Source organism: Clarias gariepinus, chromosome 9, assembly GCF_024256425.1.
Source record: "Clarias gariepinus isolate MV-2021 ecotype Netherlands chromosome 9, CGAR_prim_01v2, whole genome shotgun sequence".
In the NCBI taxonomy this organism is placed as follows: domain Eukaryota; kingdom Metazoa; phylum Chordata; class Actinopteri; order Siluriformes; family Clariidae; genus Clarias; species Clarias gariepinus.
In genome coordinates, this window is record NC_071108.1 from 2,768,104 (window position 1) to 2,792,500 (window position 24,397).

At 41.5% G+C, this 24,397-nt stretch overlaps 1 protein-coding gene across 1 annotated transcript in view; it reads right to left on the reverse strand.

Moving 5' to 3' along the window:
- The window catches only part of sema6bb (sema domain, transmembrane domain (TM), and cytoplasmic domain, (semaphorin) 6Bb), a 127,687-nt gene that overhangs the window by 61,913 nt on the left and 41,377 nt on the right, over nt 1-24,397 (reverse strand). Inside the window, exons 2-4 of the mRNA XM_053503221.1 lie at nt 23,530-23,580; nt 8,204-8,315; nt 4,795-4,909 (exon numbers count right to left, since the gene is read on the reverse strand). Coding sequence (XP_053359196.1) covers nt 4,795-4,909; nt 8,204-8,297 — 209 coding nt within the window. The 5' untranslated portion in view covers nt 8,298-8,315; nt 23,530-23,580. The remainder of the gene's footprint in view (nt 1-4,794; nt 4,910-8,203; nt 8,316-23,529; nt 23,581-24,397) is intronic.

A 24,397-nucleotide genomic window follows, 5' to 3' on the forward strand; every position in this document is an offset into this window, starting at 1 on the left:
TTAGATGTTCACTCCATTTATTTTGTTCATTTAAATTAATATTGTTTTATTATTCTGTTTATAAACATCTATAAAAATTTTAAACACAGTGTGTGTGTGTGTGTGTGTGTGTGTCGCTCCACCGACATTACGCCATTAATGTCCCTTTTTTATCTATTTTCCTGTAATATGTCCTACAGCACATGTCCGGTATTCCGCTTAGGAAATTACCCACAATCCTCTACGCTCCCCTGTGTTTCCGCTGGTGAGCGGAGCGTGTGGGCGGAGCTAAAAACAGTGCTGTATATTCCCAAACCCCAGTCTCTTCCTTTCCGCCTTACACAGACAGGTCTAACAGAAGTGTGCACCCTACACCCTACCTAGTGCACTACACACACACACATTACACATCTCACTCCATCTCTTAACGTTTCCAATAAAAGATCATGTCGTTTTCTCTCTATCTGTCTTGTGAAATCTCTCTCCTTCTCGTTCTCTTCGTCAAATTTTTCCTCCCCTTCTTTCTCTCTCTACATGTCCTATACAAGCCCCGCCCCCCTGCGTCACTCTATCGCTCTCATTAAATCTTTTCATCTCTGTAGTCCATAAAAGTCCATTTCTTGCCCGTACCCATCCCTCTTTCATTCTCTTTCTCTCCGAGTCATAAAGTTCTTAATGTTTCCCGTTTTATCTCTGTCACTCCGTGTCTCACCCTCCTCCCTCTGCCAAAGTGTCTCTCAGGCCCAATTTTATTTTTCCTCCATTTCTCAGTTCTTTGCACATTTCACACTCTCACCATCTCCCTCTCTCTTCCTCTCTCTCTCTCTGCTGTGCTCCATCTATCTATCTCTTATAATCCTGTTACTCCGTCCTCTCTACACTGTCTGTCTGTCTGTCTGTCTAGACGTTTTACACATACCGTCTTGGTCTGTACTCTGTCATTTTAGCGCTATGACTGTCAAATCTCTTTCTCATTTCTTTTTCTCTCTCTTTTTACATGCAACTGTCCATCTGTCACTCCTCTCTTCTCTTTCTCTCTCTCTTTCTCACTCTATCCATTAAAGACATCCCTTAGTCTCAGTCTTTCTCTTCCTTTCTTTCTTCCTCTCTTACTTTTACTCCACCTTTCTTTACTCTTCGTCAATCAAACTAAATATAATCTCTCACTCTACTCATCTCTCTTTCTCTCTCTCTCTTTCTTTATTCAGTCGTTCAGATGGAACTCATCACTAAACACTATTTGCTCTATTATGTCCCCCAAACCTTTACTCCAGTCTCTGATTGGCTGAGGGAAGCGAGACCGGTGTACAGATTGTTTTTTTCTCTGCAGTGAATCAGAGAATGGGTTGCCTGGTGTATGCACACACACACACACACACACACACACACACACAGGCTCACATGGTTCTGCTTAGTGTTTTAGTGGGTTTTATCCCCGGCTAAGTGACCCGAGAGCGTCTGGGAGCCGGCGACTCGGGACGTTTATCGGCGCGCGCCGCAGCGGGAGCAGCTCCGGCTATTTGCTGGATTTATTATCGAGCTGCTCTCCGGATGAAAGGCCACATTTCCTGTCGGTAGGCGAGTCGTTATTATTCCAGCACGGCTTCCCTGCGGACCTTCATCACTGCCTTTTCCATTAAACCGTGTGTGTGTGTGTGTGTGTATGGGTGTCACATGGTCACATGACTTTTCTCCCTCAATACAGCTGTAATTATTAATCACGGCGGTTCAGGAATTTCCCCAAGGGGACTCGTTATTAATTCTAGCTCCTGTGAAACGGAATAAAAATGAAAGTCCCAGACTGACTCGACCTCGTGACCCCTCCCATGACCTCTGTGACCCCCGCCACACACACTGTAGGCCATTTCAGTGACGCAAATGTATTTATTTATCCTTCTTTCACAAGCCGATGAACACGGAGTGATTATTTTCACTGCGCGAGCGCGGAGCACGTTTCACACGGGGATAAATTAAACAAACATCTTTTATATATTTATATACAGTTTTTTCTTTGCTTTTTCCTGATTTCAAATAAACCCCAGGGTCGGTTTTAACCCCGAACACATGCCAGCTTATCTTAATATTCACCGCTCGGGATTTTCACGAATCATGAAGTGTTTACTTCCTACCGTTTCGCTACTTCTTTTATTTCAGATTCGCTTTCTGTAGATCTCAGGATAAGAAAGAGCGGCGTTCTGCAGGAGCTCATAAATAAAAATAAAATTATTTTATAAACTAGTGTAAGTACCGTACGTGTTGTTGACGGTTGAAGAGTTTGTAGAAATAGTTAAAAGGTTAAGGCTAAAAATAATTTGATCTTTAATGTAATCAGTGATATTATTATTATTATTATTATTATTATTTCAGGTTGAAGCCCACGTACATGTCTGTCTGTCTTGCTGTACGTCGGAACTCTCTGTCTAACTTATTAATACAGAGAAATCACGCACGTCAGACAAACACACTCCCTGTTCGGTAATCGGAGAGTGAATCACAGATGAGAAATGGAAAAAGTAGATCAAAGGATAAAGATGAAGTTTTGTCTTAAAACCACTCCAGCGTGTTAAAATTCACTTATACCACTTCAGCGCTGTTATTTCAGCCAAAGTGAAAATATGAACTAATCCCAGTCAAAATATTCACTTTATCTTTTCTAATTAATATCTATTGGTGCAGGTGTTTGTTTACATTGAGACAGTAGCGCATTAGTAGATTATTTTACAGTAGATTATTAAATCCCACACATAACTGTTCATCACTTTTACTCCACATTTAGATTCACTGATGGTGCAGATTAAACTTCAGGCAGAGATCTAAGGTTCTGCAGGAAATTCATTACATTCTGTCGAGACAGTTTTGTGTGATGCTGTGATTAAATTTAGCTGGACAGACGGACAGACAGACAGATGGACAGACAAACAGATGGACAGACAAACAGACAGATAGATGGACAGACAGACGAACAGACAAACAGACAGACAGACAGACAGACAAACAGACAGACAGACAGACAGACGGACAGGTGGACAGACAGACAGACAGACAGACAGACAGACGGACGGACGGATGGACAGACAGACGGACTGACAGACGGACTGACAGACAGACAGACGGACAGATGGACAGACTGACAGACAGACGGACGGACAAACAGACGGACAGACACAGACAGACAGACAGATGGACGGACAGACAGATGGACTGACAGATAGCCGGACTGACAGACAGACTGACAGACAGACAGACAGACAGACAGACAGAAGGAGATGTTTTTATGAGACTGGGTTCTGGTCCTCCAATGTATGAAGCATAAAGATATAATTGAAGAGCGAGTTTCGACACAATGTACAGACAAAAACTTTCCTTTTTATTAATATAGATCTACATTCCAAAAGCTTAACTGAACTTTAATTCCAAATGAATTCACATTAAAGTCCCAGAGTCTATTCATTTCCTAATGAACTGCTCAATACAGTGTTGAAATATTTGGTGACCTTGCAACATCTACAGAAGTCATTTTCACAGTGAAATGCGGCTCAGACACTCAGACTACTCAAACCCTCTTATTCTTAGGCAGAATATCAAGTATTACTCGGTCATGTGACTCATAACTAGTCTGTTATTTTTGTACATTGTGATTTCCGACAGTGTGGTTTTTTTATCTCCGGATTTTTGTCCTTTTCTCTCTCCTAGTTCAGTCGTGTCTGATTCCGACCCGTCATTATGCCACTCTCCCATCAACCAGCACACAGGGAGGGCGAAGGCTATGACGTGATTCCCCTGAGACACGTTACACAATCTCTTTAAACGTGTAGGAACGATGTGAGAGTCGGTCAAGTAAAAGTAGATGAGTCTGGACCACAGTAATTATAAACAACCTGTACCAGACTCTCTGGAAATAACCTTAATTTGGCAACATTACATGTGTTGGCACAATGTTGGTATTAGTTAGTTTTTAAAATGACATCAGTATCACGTTAACTAACGTGACGATGGGACAACATCAAACAAACATCACAAACACAATACTGAAAAAACGACTATAAAGACAATATAACCACCAACCCCTCCCCCCCAACTCCCCCCACCCATCCTGGACAAAACCCAGACTCCAGTTACTGTGGTGAGAGCGCTGCGTGTTCACACCTGGACCACTAGGGGGCATGCTGTTAATGCTAGTAAAAGAGAGGTAACATTACAACACTAAGACATGCGCAACATGAGATACACACGCTGCGTGTGGGAAGCTGTTGGGTCCGTCCCAATTCACGATTAGTATTTACGATTAGAATTTTAAATCCTTTTTACAAACGTAAGAGCCTATGAATGTGCTCGGACGCTGCGCAAATGGATTAATCGGAATACACTATTTAAATTATTTCCTTCTGAGATTAATGAAGTTCTTTGAATCTTAAATCTTGAATTAAACGATTAAACGGATCTTAAACGCTCCAAATAAAAGTTACACTTCAATGTTGTTTTGCAGAATATATTTATATTATAAACTTGTGTTAAGGGTCATTTATTTAAAGGGCCGTTTCCTTCCTGTCCCCAAGTGAATGCCACGAAAAGATACGAAGATACAAATGATCACGGACGAAGATAATAAAATAAAATAAATATAAGTATACAAAAGAATAAATCAATTCAACATTATCTCAGCGTCATTTTATCAAAGTCACTCTAACTTTGTTGTCCTAATAGCGAACGTCGTTACAACTTAATTACAACGCTGGTATAACGTTAGGGTTCCTGCCGTGGAGCTTTAAATCTGAAGAGATTAACTGTGAGATTGACTCGGCACGTCGCTCCTACCTGGTCCCGATGTAGAGCGTGCGGTTGACCTGCAGGACTCTCTGGATGTGTAACGGCTCCTGATTGACTGATGAGCTATGAGCTCGGCCGAGGAAGACGGGATACCTCCTGACGACTGGAAAGAGAGAAAGGGAGAGAAGAAGGTGTTAAATTACATTCGTAATACAGAACTCTTTTTATCAAATGAATTGAAACAAAATCTCCCAAATATAAAAGAAAGACATTCAAGTGCATAAGATTAGATTTAAAAAATTTGACTCTACATGAGTTTTTGTTTTTTCTGGACTGCGACTTGGTCCTTGACCTTGACTGCACTTAACCCCTCTCCCCGAGTGCTCCTCCCTCCTCCCTCCCTCTATCCCACTCAGATCTCTCCATCTCTTGCTCACTTTCGCTCTCTCTTTCTGATAAGCATCTGCCATCCCTCCAGCATTCCGCTCCGCTATCTCACGGATCAGGACTTCAAATCAGTAACCTGCGATCTCGTACAAGACCCGGCCTGGGCCACACACACCCGAGGAACCTGACCGTCTTCGCTCTAATCCGGTCGATCTGCGGTGTTTATGTGGACGCGGCAAATCGATCCCGACTCAAAGGTCTCGGAGCGAACTCCGGACGCACCGCTTGTCGCGCTTGTGTACGTTATAATCGTTTGTTTAAGCACTGTTAAGGGCAAAGCTAAATGAGGTCATTAACTCAAATGACTCGAGGCAGTCGGGCTCGATACGCCGTCCGCGGATGGTCCGCTAATTGAGCGCTTTAGGGTGCATTAGGGCTCCAGATTCCAGAAACGCAGCATGTGGTCCAATTACTGGTTTTGTTTACACAACTTAATTGAGTCATGGTAAAGCAAACGGTTTTAGTCATTTATTCTACATGATCTCGCTCAGTGGTTTAGGGTAAAGTACAGTTCAGTGTTTTTCATTAGTGGTGACTCGAATACTTCAAAAGTACTAAACAAATCCACGAGGGTGAATCAAACATTTATCTGCAGTCTGAATGTAGAATTTATTTTAGTTAACTTTTAGAAAAAGACAATAAAGACATTTTGTCCATCTGTTTCGTGTCCCCTTATTAAAATAAATGTTTTACTCCGAGCTGTGAGTCACAAATGCACCGCTGTCTTCACTTCTTCATCAGAGGTGAGTCTTCGTCCTAGTAGTTCTGCTTTCGGGGGACCAAACGGGTGAAAGTCTGATGGAGCGAGATCGGGACTATAGGGAGGACGCGTCAACACCTCAAAACAAAGTCGACAGTGTGTGCAGAAGTGTGAGAGATCACGACGCCCTCGGATATCAGTCCTCTGCGTTTAATCCGAAGTTTAGTCTTCAGATTTAAAAAAACTGATGGTCGATGAACCCTTTTCCCCCTGATAATGTTCCAATACTTCTGGCCCTTAAGAATCCCAGAGAACTGTAAGCGTTGATGAATTTTCCAGCTGATGAAAAACTTTCACCTTCCTAACCCTTACAGCATTTTGTACACAGGTATCCAAACGGCAAACTTTTTTTATTTTTTAATTGACTTTGGTGTTAATCGTCTGTTCCCAGCATGCACTGCAAGTCTCTGTCTCACCTGTTCCTTGTTCTGAGCCAGTTTAAGTCTTCAGGTTTGCTGTGTGTCCTGTGTCTGCTGATTTCACGTGTGTGTTGTCTTGTGTCGTGTTTCAGCTCGGCACGTCCTTGGTTTTTATGCTAAGCTTAGCATTTATCTGTGCTATTCTGCTAAGTCCTCGTCCTAGTTCTCGTTTCAAACCGAGTCCTGCCTTTCTTTAGTTTTTTATTCTGTTTAATAAAACCTCGCCTGCACTTGCATTCTGCCTCATTCTGTCCTTGACATTTTATCTTCCCATTGTGTACAAGTCTAACGACAAGTCCAAGTCACACTCGTACATTAAGTTAGCTTCTCATTCAGTGTCTGATTCAAGGTTGGAGATTTGTGTTTCAAATAATAACGTAACTTCAACACAAAAAAAGTTTAACGCAAACGTTTCACATTCTGTAAAGTGACATTGAACTGACTCAAGGAGAAAAAAACTGCAAACGCAATTAAACAACTCAATTACACACAAAGTTAAGCAACACAAATATTTCAAATCCTCAATACGACGTACAATAACACTTTATTACAAATTACTTTATTTGAGTTACTTATTCGCTCTGGTTTATAAATTACAGTCGAAATCCGCGTGTCAGGTGCTTTAGGCATCTGGTTCCTCTACAAAGGCAGACGGTTCGGTTTGAATTTCTCTAATGAGGAAACTTTCTATCAGAACCAGCATTACCCTTTGATCTACACTAGCGATTCTATTAAACGGGTCAGACTTCACTCCCCATGTGCATCAGTGAACCTGTCGCCGGTTCCCCGGTTTCCCTTCCTTGGATCACTTTTGGTTTGTCTTGACCCCTGCAGATCAGGAACATCCCACAGGAGCTGCAGTTTGGGAGTTGCCCTGACTCAGTCCTCTAGCCAACAGAACTGCGCCCTCGTCACAGTAATACAGTTATACAGTTACGTTATCACCTTACAACGGCGCCTGGAAGTGGGTGGGATATATATATATATGGTACAGTAGCAAGGGAAATCTTTTTTGTCCCTGAAGTTGATGTGTTGGAAGCAGAAAAAAATGGACAAGCGTGAGGATTTAAGTGACTTTGGCAGCTGGCTTTTCAATATCGTTTTCCAGTCTGCATGTAAACAGTTTGCATATAAATTGTAAAAATTATGCAAATTGGGGTCTCATGAAGAAACAAAGATTTTATTTTAAAAAGCGTATTATAAAAAATTTGTATATATATATATATATATATATATATATATATATATATATATATATGGGAAAAAAACACAAATACCCACATGGCAAGATTTTTTTACCCATGAATTTCATGAATTAAATATTTTTTTAAAAGGAAATATAAGGTTTAACATTAAAGGTTTTGGTTATTAATTACTGGCAAGTAAAAAAAAAAAAAGATCAATCATCCAAGCAGAAAATGATTACTAGATTAACTGTAAAAATATATATATATGTATATATATATATTATTAGACTAACCTAAAAAAAAGAATATTCTATAGATTAATCGATAAAAAAAATAAAAAATTTTATGAAGCCCTAAAAAAAGATCCTAAGAAAAACAACTTGAAGAAATTCCATAACACTTGAGCAAATCAATGAGTTTTTATACTCAGACGGAGTTCAGACACTCCGTACATTTGACTTCTCATTCGCGTGAACACATTCCCACTCATCAGTTTAAGTCACACAAAATAACATGAAGTTCAGACTAACTTGAATTGATTAGAGACACAAAACAGTGAACTCGAACACCTCAACAAACTGAAAGTTCCGTTCCTACGCGAGGCCGGTCCCTGTAGCGTCTGCGCTGTAGTGCCGCGAGCTTACCTTCAGTAGGGATGGAGTTCAAGGGTCCGGGTTCCTCTGGGAACGCAGAGCTCGCCAACCGTACCAGGCAGAGGAGCGCGATCAGGGGCGTCATGACTGCCGAGGACTGAGGCTGGAACACGGGAAAGGTGAATGAGGAGTAGCGAACGGAGCAAAGATAAAATGCTACAAACACACACACACACACACATGTTCCTCTACAAGACGACGCTGTTGTTCAGAGCAGCGATCTTACATCGTCTCTCTCAAGATTAGGATCAGTGATTAAGTCATCCAGCAAGAGAACATGGCACAGTCTGCTCTAATGGCCTGCGGTATGTGTGTGTGTGTGTGTGTGTGTGTGTTTCAGAACGGTCAATGGCAAGCAGTAGCCCCATAACCCACACAGTAAAATCAAAGGGACTCATAAACCAGCGTCACACTCTGATAGAGAGATAGACAGATGGACACAGAGAGAGAGAGAGAGAGAGAGAGAGAGAGAGAGAGGAGGGACTAAAGAAGAAAGTAAACGTGTGTGTGTGTGTGTGTGTGTATGTGTCAAGAACTAAAATGTCTGCGGTATTTTATTTCTTTTTATCTATCTATCCATTTATCTTCCATGCATCTTTATCGTAGGACGGACACACACACACACACACACACACACACACACACACACTACAGGCAATTTGGGGACGCTAGTTGCAGGTCTTTGGGCTGTGGGAGGAAACTGGAGTACCCGGAGGAAACCCACCAAGCAGAGGGAGAACATGCAAACTCCACACCCTCACCATCACCCGCCAAGATTTACCGTCACATAACTACCGAAGTTACGTATCGGCTATCCATGCTAACTGGTTAGCTAACCAACGTGAAAAAAAACAAAGGCTAATGAGAACGATATTAAATACAAAAAGCTTCATGATGTCATATTTCCAGACTGCGATTGGCTGACTGGGTTTAACGGAGGCTCCGCCCCTTGTTGACCGAGTTCTTTCAGAAAATGTCTGAGAGTCTGAGAACGGCTAATTAAAACTGAGTAAGGTAAGCCCCGCCCGGTCTGAGCTAGCTGGCTAGAACATCAGGAACTTGCTGATAACAGAGTGTGTTTGTGTTTAGAGAATGCTGACATTAATGTGACTAACTGTGTGCGTGTGTGTGTGTGTGTGTGTGTGTGTGTGTGGTGTGAGAAAGAGAGAGAGACTTATTTCCTCCTCTGTGCATCATTAGTGAAAACAATAGCGCGAGCAGAGCGGGTGATGGAAATAGAAAACAAAGCGCAAATTATAGCAATGCAAAAAAAAAGAAAAGCAATCAGTCAAGAAAATTACAACCTTAGAGCAGAAATAGAAGAAACACACACACACACACACACACACACACACACGCATACATGCATCACATCATGACGTTGAAAAACCATCAGAACGGTAACGTCTCTTTTAACCGCACAATTTCCGCAGAGATGCAGGTGATTAAACCGCGAGACACAGTCCCTGATACGTTTCCCGGATGTGTTCCTAAGGAAAACTCTCTCTCTCTCTCTCTCTTTCTCTCAGGGTTCCGTCGTTGCGATGCTTCCCGGTGAAACTACACACAGACGATATACATTTTAGCTAATTTTTTTCCTTAACAAAATTTGCCATTTTTAAACATCCCTCATTAGTGAGAGTTAAAACAAATCTCTACGAAACGTCTTCTATTTTGATTAAAGCCTCACACGTGTCCTTTACTTGTCTGCTAAAATTACATACATACATATACATATATATCAAACCGCTTCATTTAATACTGACTTAAATGGTAGACCCTATAGCGCCCCCTGCTTTAACACCATCCCCATTATCATTGCTATCGCACGTTTTTTAATTTATACTTTTTAAATTCTAAAAACGTATCAATTATATTTCTTGCTATAATAATAATAATAACGCTTTACTTTCCTGTTATGTTAGAAGTGAGTTTACAGTTAAGTTAAATTGTCTTAAAGCTCGAGTACAGTAGCACAGCGACCATAAATACATGAACAAAAATACAAGGTGTTTTTAATTGTAAACCCCGGCCTCCCAGGAACTCCTTTAACATGTGAAAAGGGCTTGGGGCGAGGTCAGGACTGTACAGAGGTGGATGAGGTGTTTCGTTTGCTGGATGTTCACGGGAACGACTGCAGTGACCTCGGAGCTTTTACGCCTTCATTCAGCAGAAAGTTCATCAAAAGTCCCAGTTTGACTCGAACGCTCCTCTTAGAATGCTAAGATCATAGATATTCATGATTGGATCATAGGATACGAACATTTTCCCTAAGTATACAGTATCACATCGCGTTTGATAAGGTTTGTTAATTGTTATTCTTACTATAAACAAATTGATATTAATTAGCTAAGCATCTCAAATGTGTAAAACACAAACCCGGTGCGGACGACCGCGCAGGCACGGCTAATAAACACACGTGGTGAAAGATTTCATTCACTGCTATCACTCAGCTCTGGTTATCCAACGCGCTGCTAACATCTGCTTAAAAATTTGGCTGCAAAACTCATTTTCTCGCATTCACGGTGCCAAAGTAAACAAACGGGGCGTAAAACGAGAGCGGCATTAGCGAGATGTTCTCTCGGATTTGAATGCGGCAGCCTGCGTTTCATTATTCATTAAAAAACCACCATCAAACAAATCTGCTCGGATTTCCATACGCTTCCCTACGATCACATTACACCATGCAAAAGAGGCCAAATGTCATTTGTCAAAAGTGTGGGGAAGTGTGTGAAGCTAATACACACACACACACGCCGACAAACAAAAGCATTGTGGGAATCGAGTCACACCGTTTTATCAGGACTCACCATCTCTCCAGGACATTTCAAAAATTCCCCCCATTTAGGTCCAAACAAAAAGCCCTCACACACACACACACACATTTGCTAACAGCGGCAAATTACAGCATAATCATCGACGGGCATGAAAGATGAGAAAGAAAGAAAGAAAGAAAGAAAGAGATGAAAAGAGGTCAGAACAGGAGAACCGTAGAACGTGAAACTGAAGAAGAAAAAAGTCACGAGGGACGACATTCAAGTCCATTGTGTTGCTGTTACTCATGATTTTTCAGGATTAAATGTCAGACCTCACACTTTCAATTAGCATTAGCATAATCGGCAATCCGGGGGCTACAGAGTTTCTCCTGAATCGCACATGGAATATTAACAAACTAAGAGAGAGAAATATACGCAAGCTCAGATGCACGACGTCACGTCCTTGAACTGTTAAACTTTTTATACTTAAACAGGTGAATTTGCATCTTTAACCAGGAGCACAACATCTAATTGGACAGCGGAAACAACCACATTAATAGTAACCAAAATTATAATAATGCTGATTGTAGGTACGCAAAATGACAGAGCATAAGAGGCGGGGTTAGCGGGAGTTACTTGGCGAGTTAGCTCTGTTGCTAATCACCAGTTCAACAATTTTATAGGGGTCATTCCCAGTCGAGACTTTTTTTTTTCCCTAATTTAGTCGTGTCCAATTCCTCCCCGTCACTAGGGGGCTCCCACATTAAGGCTACTACTACCACTCAGCCGGGAGGGCGAAGACTATCCCGTGTTTCCTCCGAACCGCGTGACGCCAGCTGACCGCATCTTTTCAAATTGCTTGCTCACGCACCGTTAGGGGCGGAGTCACACACTCGGAGGAAAGCGCTAGCCGCTTCTTCGCGTGCGTGACCTCACAGACGGCTGTAGAGCCGTGATTAATGTGGGAGCATTAAGTACCTCTCATCCCTCCCCCCTAAGAAAGTCTCGGCCAATCAGGTCTCTCTAGACCTCCGACTGTGAGAGGTAACAGCATCACCCGGGGTTCGAACCAGCGATATCCGGATGACAGGGCGAGCGCTTTACCACTGCGCCACTCGGAGGCCCCAATCGAATCTTTTGCGCACTTAAGTTCGGTAGTTTAAATAGAAGCACTCTCACAATAGAGAGAGACACGCCCCTTTTCCCCCCTATTTAAGATAAAAATTTTCTAAATGCTGTAAGCGCACTGCAGGTCATGTGACACGAAAGATACGGCAGTACAGAGTCAGTTAGTAATCTGGATTAGTTTAACTAACATATTTCTTATAAATTATCTCTCTCGCTTGCAAACGATTCAGACAAGTTAGCAAGCAAGTCCAAACTCCAGATGGACGATGTTTTTTGTATATATACAGCATGCAGAATTCACTTGGTGCCTCTAAAACATCGCTATTGTTAAATTCATATACAAACATGTGCAAATACTTACATTCCAGGCAGAACTACCGCTTTGGGAAATAGATCAACACCTCTTGATTTAAGAATTCAGCACCGCTGTGGTGCGAGTAAAGATAATTTACTCAAGTCAAGACATATGCCTGAAGAAATTCAGAAATAAATATGACGTGTAAATGAAAACTTACGGCTTCATCTAGTTTCCCTCCACACTGCCATTTTCACCGAGTCAATGCAATCACAGGCGGGAAATCCGCTAAGTAAGTCATTACGTGATCAATTGGAGGGAAACACAAGGAGCGACACGGTGGCCGTAATCTACTCCGACCCACTGAGACTCCAACTGACAGCGCAGATAACAAATCGCTAATCTAATTAATGCGAGGCAGGAGACGTTAGAAGGCCTTAATGAAGACTGATCTATTGCCAATAGTGTGGATTGGGATCACTCGGTGCATGCTGGGAGAAGGCCAGAGTGGAAAAACTGAGCAGGAGAATGCTAATCAGCGAACATTTCTGCCACGCTACGGCATACATCGGGTTGTAGTTTCTGTTCATTCGCTCCGCCGAGACCAAAACCACCTGTGTTTGTTTTAGGAACGCAAATTTGCTATTAGCTTCACCTGCTGCTGGGGGCCTCGCGAGTGTGGTGCTGCTTAATGAAAGATGTGCTAACACGTGCAGGGATTACATTCGACTCACAGCTTGTGTGCATTAGCTAGCTAAAAACCACGCTCGGATAAACCGTCCTAATCATGTTAATCCCGTGAAGTTACATCACTGGAAAAAATGATCGAATGACGGCTAAGAAACTTTCAGATGCTAACACTCTGAAATCTAAATCTGAAAACATGCTTTACCTCAACCAGCTGTGTTTGTGTTTTTGCACGCTTCATTATAATTTGATGAAAAAATACTTAAGCTGTATTATAATGTTCACAGTTTTTTCACATTGGATAGCAAATAATAAGCTACTGTTAGATCAGCCATGCTAGTCCTTAATCAGGTAGCTAAATAAATAGAAAAAAAGTGGATGTGTAATCAAGTTATCAAATATATACAGAACACTTCATTCATAAGCATGCTAGTCAGGCTAATATTTTACCTGCATACTGTTTATTATTTAGTTTTCTTTAAAAAGTATGCAGATCAAAACATTTATAATAAAAATATAAATCTAACCTCATGGGTTGATGTGATCGTATTTGTTGAATATTTCAGATTTTAGGTACATTAGCCAACTAATGTCAAGCAGGCTAATGTAGTGAAATGAAAGGAAATGCGTATTAGCTAACCAACAATTCTAACCAGGAATTATCTAGCTAACAGCTTTCCAACTAGCCGTATGTGTCTCACATGTCCAGTACGCTTCCTTGGTATGCTAGTTATGCTAATATTCTACCTGCATACAGTTTATACTTGATTTTATTTTTATTTAAAAAGTAAGCAAAGAATAAGATCTAAATATTTATAATAAAAATATAAATCTAACCTCATGTGTGTATTTGTTTTAGATTTCATATTTTAAGTACGTTAGCCAGCTAATGTCAAACACAAAAGAAATGCATATTAGCTAGCTAACAATTAATCAGCAACTTTAGCTATGTGTTGGGTTTTGTAAAAGATTCTTGTTAGCATGATGATTTGACTGAAACATACTGTATTTAGCATGCTATTTTAAAAAATCTTGTTAAGTGTGTTTTTTTTTTACATCGTTTTACAGCACTACTACCTAGCTTCTTTGTACACTCACTAGCTGGAAAAAAATCCTTGTTAGCATGATAATTCTGCTAAATATACAGAAGAAAAAGACCTAAAGTAAATTTAACCCGCGGAGCTAACCTTTCATTCAGCCTAACTATTATCTAGCTACCAGCATGCAAGCGAATTAACAAGCTAGTGGTGTAAATAAAGAAACAGAACAACTTAGAAAGAACGCATAAAACATTTGTGTGGACTGTTAGCACAATAATCTGGCTAATAATGTATTAAGTCTGGTTTTTAATATAAAACTGCAAGGTTTACTTTCATTATCAACCAGACAGATCACGAGCTAGCTAACGAGCCAACCATGTCCGCCACACATACTGTATGTAAGTAAAAGAAAGAAAATGAAAAAAGAAAAAAAAAACAGAGGGGGGCCACAAAGCCAGCGCCATCGCCATGCATGCTAATCACGCATTTCATTACATTTCGTCATTTGTTAGGACGGCGGTGACACGCTAACAGCGTGAATACGGTTTCCGATGGCCTCCAGGCAGAAATATGCTGATGATATGCACGGTGGAGGAGGAGGGAAAAAATTAATTACAGACGCAGATGAAAGAAGACGACTATAAATCACTGGTGGATATGAAAGCAAACTGAGATTACGTGCGTTCCAGATAAAACAACGCTAATGCAGTCAGATGGAGAGAAAGAGAGAGAAAGAGAGAGAGAGAGAGAGAGAGAGAGAGAGGGAAGAGAAAAAAAACTGGGAAATGGTTTAATGATGTACGAGGCAGTTCCAGTTTTTAAATGATCGTGGATACAGGACTGGATATGAATTAACCCTCTGGAGTGGGATTATTTGGGCCTTTTTTGGGAATATGCGGTTATATAATAAGGAAGTACTGGCTGCGTTTCAATCTGTGCCTGGCTCTTAGCGAGCACGTGGAACTGAATTTTATTTATACAGCGCTTTCAGCTGCAGACCTCGTGGCTAAGATGTTGGACCCGGACCCATGTCTGGACCGCTAACGAGCAACCAGAACACAGGAGGGAAGAAACAGAACCCCAGAGAGGAACATGGATGGAGGATGGAGTAGAACAGTATGTGTGTGTGTGTAGAGGGTTTGATCGGTGGTTTATCGCTTCCAGAGCAAACTGAACATTACATTATGTGATCCAGTGGACTCTAGCGTGTTACGCGACGTTAAAAGCACTGGGACGTTCAGTGTGTAATGTGTGAGGCCCGATGCAGGGTTTAGGCGGAGGTGGTGCTGTAACAGAGAGAGGTGCGGGAGCGATGGTGCACACTTTCGATAAGAATCTTTCAGTTCGGAGAAGTTACGCTGCCTCGAGCAGATGGATCCCATCTAACGGAAAATTTTTTTTTTTAATATAATTTATTTGCTTTTAATACCAACAAAATGTCTTTCTTCTTTTTTTAAATCATAAACATAAATCATCTTTCCTCATTAACACATTCTCTTGTTAACACACTGTAAATTCTCTTTACTTTTTAAATACAACTTTTCTTTTCTCTTTTGTCTTTTCTCCTTATTTCTTCTGCTCTTTTCTTTTAACTTTTCTCCTTTTCTTTTTCTTTTCAGAAATTCTTTTTTCTTTTATTTCGTCTTTTTTATTTTTCTTCTTTTCTTTTGTTTTTCTTTTTTCTTTTGACTATTTTCCTCTTATACACTTCTTTTTTATTTTCTTTCCTCTTTTTTATTTTTTCCCCTGACTTTTCCCTCTTTCTTTCCTTTTGACTTCTCTCTTTTTCTTTTAAGCACTTCTTTTTTCTCTTTTCTTTTCTCCTATACCGGAGCAACACAGACCCGAGGCGTTACATAACGATGTCTTAGCTGAAGAAAGTTGATGTGATGTTTAGAGGCTGAATCTTCCTCATATACGTTTAGCGACTGTCTCATTTATCATCGGGACTAGATTATAGCATGTACCTGGAGTTTCATTCATATCTCTGGTTTCTACGGAAACAGCAGACTCACAGGGACGTATCCAGATACCATGGACGCTCCATGAAAGAAATGCACTTAATTGTTGATGTGCTAAAGTTTTTCTGTGATGGTAAATGGGTTTATTTACCTTTTAGAGAAGGAGTCTCCAGTGTCAGCACTTTGCAACACTCCACGATAAAGCTGTACGTTTTTTGCAATTTCTTGTTAACGTTCTACATAAAATATTTAAAGGAACAAATTGTTCCACGTTACCACAATCATGTAAAATGTGTTGCTGCTGTAATATAAAAGGAATAAAACACTCATTTTGTCAGAAAAGAATTAACATTTGCTTTACATCTTCGTTGCATCATGTTTTATTTCTCATCCTGTAACAACGTCGTTACGCATTTATTTTGTCCTCTCTTTTACTCCTACAGGTTACAACGTAACCACGGCAACAATCATTAATAACACCTTAGGCTCGACTGATGTTGATTAGCCTAATTGCTCCAGTAAAGCTTTAATCTTTATTACACGCAATGAAACGATTACTACGCCGCGGTGTTTAAAAAAGAGGGAATTAGAAGCGATGAGAAAAAGAGAGAGACAGGTTTCAGGATAAAGTCTCTAGAACGCACTAATAACTGTGTTAAACTAATCAGTAATAGCACAAACTATTGATAATCCTGGACTTTACATTAGAAGGTTCTATAACTACATTGCCATTCAGTTTTCCCACTTTAACCCATGTGTTCTAGCTTGTGCTCCAGACGGAACGTCCTGGTGTTCTAGAACCAAAGTATCCTACAAAGAACTACCTTTCGCTCAGAAGTTACTAACCAGAGTTGGTCTAGAATGTCTCCTTCGTTTCTCCTTCATTTCACAAATCAGTGTGCGTCCTAGAATAAACTACAAACTACAGTTAGCTCGTGTAACGGCTGATGTTGTAGAACGTACCATTCAGTGCTCTAGAATGAACTAGCCAGCGGGTACAAGCGAGTTCTAGATCCACACCTTCCCCACTTTTACAGTACGCCGTGATACTGCATTTACGTTCTAGCTCTTGTTCAGGAGTTAATTAGCTGGTGTTCTAAAGTGCAAGCCTCTAGAACGTGTCATATACACTATTATACTTGTGTTCTAGAACTTTCCCATGTTTCACCTTGTTCTGGTTCCACAATTACATCTGTTTAAGGCATTGTTCCTGAATGTACTAACACACCTTTTGGAACTACTGTACACCCTCTAATAGAGCCAACCAGACAGAAGCGAAGAGATTGCTTCCATACATCATGAACATGAGTCACGTGATCCGATGGCATTCGAGGCATGGGGTGCTGGCGCCGGTCCGAGGTTTAGAACCCGCAGCTACGATGTTATTAAAGGCTTGGCTTTTACCAAACGGCGCGAGTGCTATGCTGCGCTCTGACCGTAGCGCAATCGGACAGAGACAAATTCCCATGGCAGGAGGTCACGGCTGCGCGCTCATGCTTCCAATACCGCAACGCCAAACTGCTTAATATAGGCTTTTGTGTAAAGTGAACTCTGCAGGACCTTCACTTCATCACTCACGTCCTCTGTTCCGCTGTACAGCGACTCGGCTCGAGCTTGAGACCCCTTTTTTCATTCCCCTGGAGAACAAAGTTACCGGTTCCCCATTCCATTCTTCCTATAGAAGTTTCCTCCACACTACAGAGTTTTTCTAGAATGTTTGTACAAAAACACGAATTTTGGATGTGTAGTTTAACCCTTAAATATGTACTTAAATATGCTGCCAAAACACTTTAATTTCATTTTAAATTCACCTTAATACATCACCCTTAAAAAAACGGAAGGTAAAGGGTAAACTTTAAACGGTATACTGTACAGTACTGTACCGCAGTGCTAGAACGTAAAATACATATAATACGTACTGTATATACTGTAATTCATGCAAGCGCGTTTTCTTTGGTATCAGTACTGTAGGGTAAATACGGTAGTAATTCAACAACCCAAGTCAGGTTTTTCTCTACCGTCGCTTTTTGTTCTCTCTACAGTACTAAAAAATGATACAGTATTATTTTTTATATGAAAATGTAGCTAAATTTAGGTTAATATTTATGTTACAAAATGTTTAAATGATATTGTTCTTAATAGTTTAGCATTTAAACGCATAAAAATGATATATTGCCACGAACAACAAAGCCATGAAATAATTGCGGAGGATATTTGCGGTTTCTGCGAAATTGCGGGAGTTTCTGCGACCAATTATTATTTACATTTAAGGAAAAATCCGCGAACGACTGAGGCCGCAAACTCAGAACCGCAACTTCGAAGGGATTGACTGTAAATTAGCCAGTGTTCTGGAATGCATGGAATAACAGAACCCTAACTGAGCCCTAACAAACACCTGCCACATCCGAACGCACGTTCTCAAATGAACCAACAAACACCTTCACTCTTGTTTACTCCCAATTCAAGATTGTTTCTAGGCAACAATAGACTACAGTAGGCGCTGTACATTCAGGTATCTGGAAATGTTCTAGTCGATGTTTTAGAAATTCATCCTTATTTTCTTTAATGTTATTTTTTTTTTGCTGTTTGTTCCGGAGTGAGCGAGTTCATGTTCAAGAATGCAATTTTCATTTTTTAGAACTCTTCTGGTTTCCTGATTCATCATTCATGTCTCCGAAGCTTTTGCACTCCCGTACTCTATTCAGCTATTCAGCTCAGATTCGGGTGGTTTTTCAGTCCCTCCTCCCCGTCCGCCACCAAGCCGGAGAAAAGCGTACCCGGGGTCCCTCAGAGTCGTCAGCGCTTCGCTTCCAATCGAATTAAAGACGGCCGAGGGCACCAATCTGTCCGGTTTGATTTCAGAGACGAACGTGTCAGCAGTAGCGGCCGGTCTATAATTAACTCTCGGAGTGAAAAGCCGTCGGCGCTTTTAAATTCCTGCGCGCACAAAATAATTCCTAGCGAGCAACAACTCACGACGAATCACGCGCACCGTGAAAAGACGCCGGGGAGAACGAGGCAGAGACGGCATTCACGTCCTGAAAGACCGCTCTGAAAAGTCTCAGCAGGCGTGAGAGATGGAAGAAAGATAGCAGTGTTGAAGTAAAAAAAAAAAAAAAAAGGAAAAGAAGTAGGAAAAAAAAAAAACACGGTCGGGGAGAGGGAGAGAAAAATAAATTAGCTGGATGGAGAGTGAGATATGAACGGAATGCGCTAATGGTGGGAAGAAAAAAAAAGCCCTAAAAGCAAAAGTGCAGGAGGCCAAAATGTCCGACTCTTTTCCCTGGCTTCTCACTCAGACCAAATGGACTACACTGACCCGGGATACTTGGCCTCTGAACCCACTCGTCTTTCTTTCCTTCGCTCTTTCATCGCTTCCACTCGCAGGGAGGATTCTCTTCGTTACTTCCGTCATTAGCATCAGCGTTCTTCATCCAGTTCTGCCAAATCCGGGTCAGGATGAAAATTATTCTGTTAATAATATTAGCGTTTATTACACCAACACAGGAGATTTAGGTTTAGCTACAACACCTGAAGCTAAACGACTACTTTTGTCTTTAGGCTAACATTAGCATAGCATAATCAACACACATTATTTAAAACTAATCTTAATAACAATAAAACTCTACAGGTCGTTTGACATGAAGAATGTAAAACATACTGTAGCTAGCTAGCTCGCTAATCCAAAAAAAAGTCTGTTCAATTAGCAAAAAACGGCTAACAGAACTAGCAACTCGCTAGCTAATCCATAAACAGAAGCTAAAGAAAAAAATTAATCTTAATCTTTAACAAAAAATCCATCTTAACTGAATGATGAATGAAAAGCTAATTCTTACACACGGCTTAACCACTACTCTACGGTAAACCTGTATTAGCTGGATAGCGGATAGAAGGACGGCTAACTAGCTAGCTAGCTAATCAAATCAGAGATTTGGTGTAAATTTTTGTGCATTTTATTTGTGCCTAAACTATTCCTATCCATTTCTCTTCTCTCTCTATCTCTCTCACACACACACACACATGTCAGTTCTAAAGACTGTGATGTTGTCCAGCGTCTCGTTGTGCGTCTCTCACACTCGGCTGTAAATCAGCTCTAATGTTTCACCCTTAAACACTGACATGGTGTTTTAAATATACAGCTGACAACCCAATGAGACGACGGTTTCCATCAAACGCTAGAGAAGTGGGTGTCTACAAACACACACACACACACACACACACACACGCACACACACACTCCTTAGGCACCAATATTTAAGAAAAGCAGAGACAGAAAAAAGAGATGAATAGACAAAGAAAGAGGGGATGAGGAGCACTTTGGCTCTTTTCCAAAAGTAATATGGAGGACTGATGAAGTGTAAAGATGTGAAGAAAGAAAAAGAGGGACAGACAGAGAGAGAGAGAGAGAGAGAGATCTTTTCAGCAGCTATCAGGAATAGTCAGATCAGAATGAAAGACAGACAAAGACACAGACAGTTGGACAGAATGATAAATGGACAGAGAGAGCTGAATAGACAAAGAGAGAGACAGATAGACAGAGACTGTAAGAAAAAAAGAGAGTGAGACAGACTGGAAAAGATTTAAGAAACATACGGAGCGAGACATAATTGTAAGGAGTGAGGATGAGGGGGAAAGAACGAGGGATATTTAATATATCGCGATATAAAAACACAGCGATACGCATCACTCGTTCTGGCGATACGCATCATGTGATCTTTACACCCAAAGCTTTTTATTTTATGCAATTACTGTATGATAACGGGACGGAAGTGTCGCGGAACTGAAACACTACGCTTTGTGGAACTTGTTAAATACGTGTCGGATATAACGAACAAAGGACATAAAAATACTACGGAGGGGACAAACCGGGGAGCAGCCGATACGATACCATCGCGATTCCTAGGGGTCGATTCCATTCGTATCAAGATTTTATAAATATTATTGATTTAATATAATAAAAAATCTGATTTTGGTTCAATTCTAGACAAACTAGGAAAATAATTCAATCCTACTGCTGTGTGAATAGTTTAGCGCACGAGCCACCTGTAGGATTAAAGAGGAACTGCAACATTTTAACATATTTTATATATTTATAGTAAAATGTTGCAGTTTCTCTATAAACGTGTGTGTGTGTGTGTGTGTACATAAAAGTTTCAGCTGCACAATTTATCACATTTTATTTCTGATTATGATTTTGTCTCGGCTATATATCACAAGCGTTTTAACACACACACACACACACACACACACACTCCTTTATTCATCTGCTTCATCACTTCTCCATCTGCTCTCTCTTTCTGCTTCTCTCCTACATTCAGTGCACACACTCCACCACCTGCTCATCCTATTAAACAGGACAAATTTCCCCCAGTGTGAGTCCATAAACCTGTGTGTGTGTGTGTGTGTGTGTGTGTGTGTGAGACTTATTATTGCTTTCTGGATGAATCTGTGTGATTCCTCTCTGTCAGCGCGTAATGATGCACGGCACAATAAAGTGAAACTCACATGCACCGTGTCAATCTCTCTCTCTCTCTCTCTGTCTGTCTCACACACACACACACACACACACACACACACGAGTGCAGCATGTGTCTCAGGGCGAGCGGGTAAAGGAGTGTGGGTTTGGGTACTCACAGGGCTGAGAGGCATTTTAATCAGTGCGTGCACACACACACACACACACACACACACACACTCTCTCTCTCTCTCGTGCATTTTTAAAATTCTTTCTCTCTCCCACTCTTGTTACCTCGTCCTCTCTACCTCTTCCTCCATCTGTCCTGGTCCATGTCTCTTATTCTTATTTAACATCTCTCTCACAGACAGACTGTATCTGTCTCACTGTCTGTCTCACTGTCTGTCTCACTGACTGTCTGTCTCACTGTCTGTCTCACTGACTGTCTGTCTCTCTGATAGTCTCTCTCTGTCTGTCTCACTATCTGTCTCTCTGTCTGTCTCTCTTTACTGTCTCACTGACTGTCTCTCTCTGTCTGTCTCACGATCTGTCTCTCTCTGTCTGTCTCACGATCTGTCTCTCTGTCTGTCACTCTGTCTGTCTCACTGACTTTCTGTCTGTCTCTCTAGGTTTTAATTCTTTCTTTTGTTCTTCATTTGTGTCTGTCTTATTTCTCTCTAATCTGTTGCTCTGTGTGTGTGTGTGTGTGTGTGTGTGTGTGTGTGTGTGTTTAACTGTTGGTCTGGGTGTGTCTTAATGTCTGTCTTTTCTGTCTCGTGGTTTGCGCGTGTGTTTGCTTCTGTAGGTCTGTTTGTGTTCTTCTATGCGTGTTTGAGCTTCTGTTAATGTGTTTATTTGTGTGCGTGCGTGTGTGTGTGTGTGTGTGTGTGTGTGTGTGTGTGTGTTTATGTGTCTATCTGCGTGTCTGTTTGTCCCCTTTACTCTAGATGGGTGCCTGGTTTATGTGTTGGCCTGTTTATCCGTCCATCTGTGTGTGTGTGTGTGTGTGTGTGTGTGTGTCTGTCTGTCTGTCTGTCTGTCTGTCTGTCTACCATTTTGCGTTTGTCTCTCATCATTTCTTCCTGAGCCCCGCTCTGTCTGTCTGCGTGCCTGGATCTGTCTGTCTGTTCTATTCGCGTGTCTGTATCTGTCACTCCGTTAAGTTTTCCGTCTGTCTGTCTGTTTGTCTTTTTCCAGTTTTCTGTGTCCTCTGTCTTTTCTCTCTGTCTCTCCCCTCAATCTCTCTCTACATCTGTTTTTATTGCTCTCTCTCTCTCTCTCTGTCTTTCTGTTTCTGTTTTTGTTCTCAGACATTTTCATTGTTCCGTACATTGTGTGTGTGTGTGTGTGTGTGTGTGTAAAAGTTTTGGTATTTACTGAGACGGTTGCTAAGGAGACGAGAAACTTGAAGCCATAACAGAGAGAAAGAGAGATAAAAAAGATGGAGAGAGGAATAATTTAATTCCTTTTAATATTATTATTATTATTATTGTTATTATTATTGATAGAGAGAAAGCAGAGAAAAAAAGCACACACACACACACACACACACACACACACAGCACTTGGGTGTGATGACTTGAACGTCCGCTCTTTGCGGCTGCAGGAGATTTTCGGAGCTCCCAACAAATCTAATAACCGTGAATTAGGACCAGGCCGGCTTCTGGCTGCTCACCCCCCCCCCCCCACCGGGGGCCCAAACACACTAATGCACCCTGAGTGTGTGTGTGTGTGTGTGTGTGTGTGATCGTGTAAATGTAAGGAGATGAAGTAGCCACATTATTAACGTCAGCGAGCTCAAATAAAGCAGACAGCTGCATCACAAACACCGTCGATCGATCCCGGCCTCTGATTGGTCGACCCCAGCGCTGAGGAATCGCGGCCTCTGATTGGTCAGGAGGTGACGTCTGCTGCTCCGACAGGTATCTATTACCGTACTTTGGTTTCTATGGTAACGGCTCGTTAACAGGCCGGATGAAGGAGGTTTCTACTCACGTTTAGGGAAGGAGTCTCCAGTGTCGGCGCACACGGCGGCGTGAGGGACACCTGTGAAGCGATACACACATATTACATAACGTACAAAGAATGTTTAGAATTTGCATTTCTCTCAAATCTACGTAAAAAAAAATTTGTGCAAACACAAAAACTTTTGTTTCATCGCACGAATGCTTTTATTAATTCATGATGAACGAATACAGCGAAATTACGGACAAAGGTCCCAGGTGGCGCTGGTGAGCTTCAGTGGCTGGTATCTTCATCCAAGGAAGTCAGGTGTCAATCAAATAACGTTTTCGCATTTTGGTGTGTGTGTGTGTGGAATAAGAGACATCAGTATTTTTGGATCCCAAAGGAGACAAAAAAAAACGTGCATGAAACCGAAAAAGTTTGCCTGCGTCATGTGATTTCACGCCGTTTCCCAAACCGATATCCTGCGTGAATTATAACGTGAACTGTTAGAACTATTGCTTATCTCAGCTTTTAGAAGTTCAATCCGTATACGTGGACAGGCCACGCCCACGACCAGCAGAACGAGAGGAGTGTGTCGCGGCGAGAGCGCCGCTCGTTAGCATGAGGTAACACGTGGTAACCCCGGCCTAATTAGGGAACGCGGGGCGAGGATGTAGCGCGCTCATCAGGCGTGTCAGACACGGATGAGTCTCGTCACGCGGACGGATTAAAGCTGAGAGCGCCAGAAGAGCCATTAAGAGGGACGGAAGGTAGAGAGAGAGAGAGAGAGAGAGAGAGAATTAATTACATTTAGAGTGTGATAAAAACAGACCCGGTCGCACTGGCGGAACAGGAAGAGAGACAAATGGACAGATACGGGGTGTGTGGAGTGGATGTCAGCGCCGTCCTGATGTCT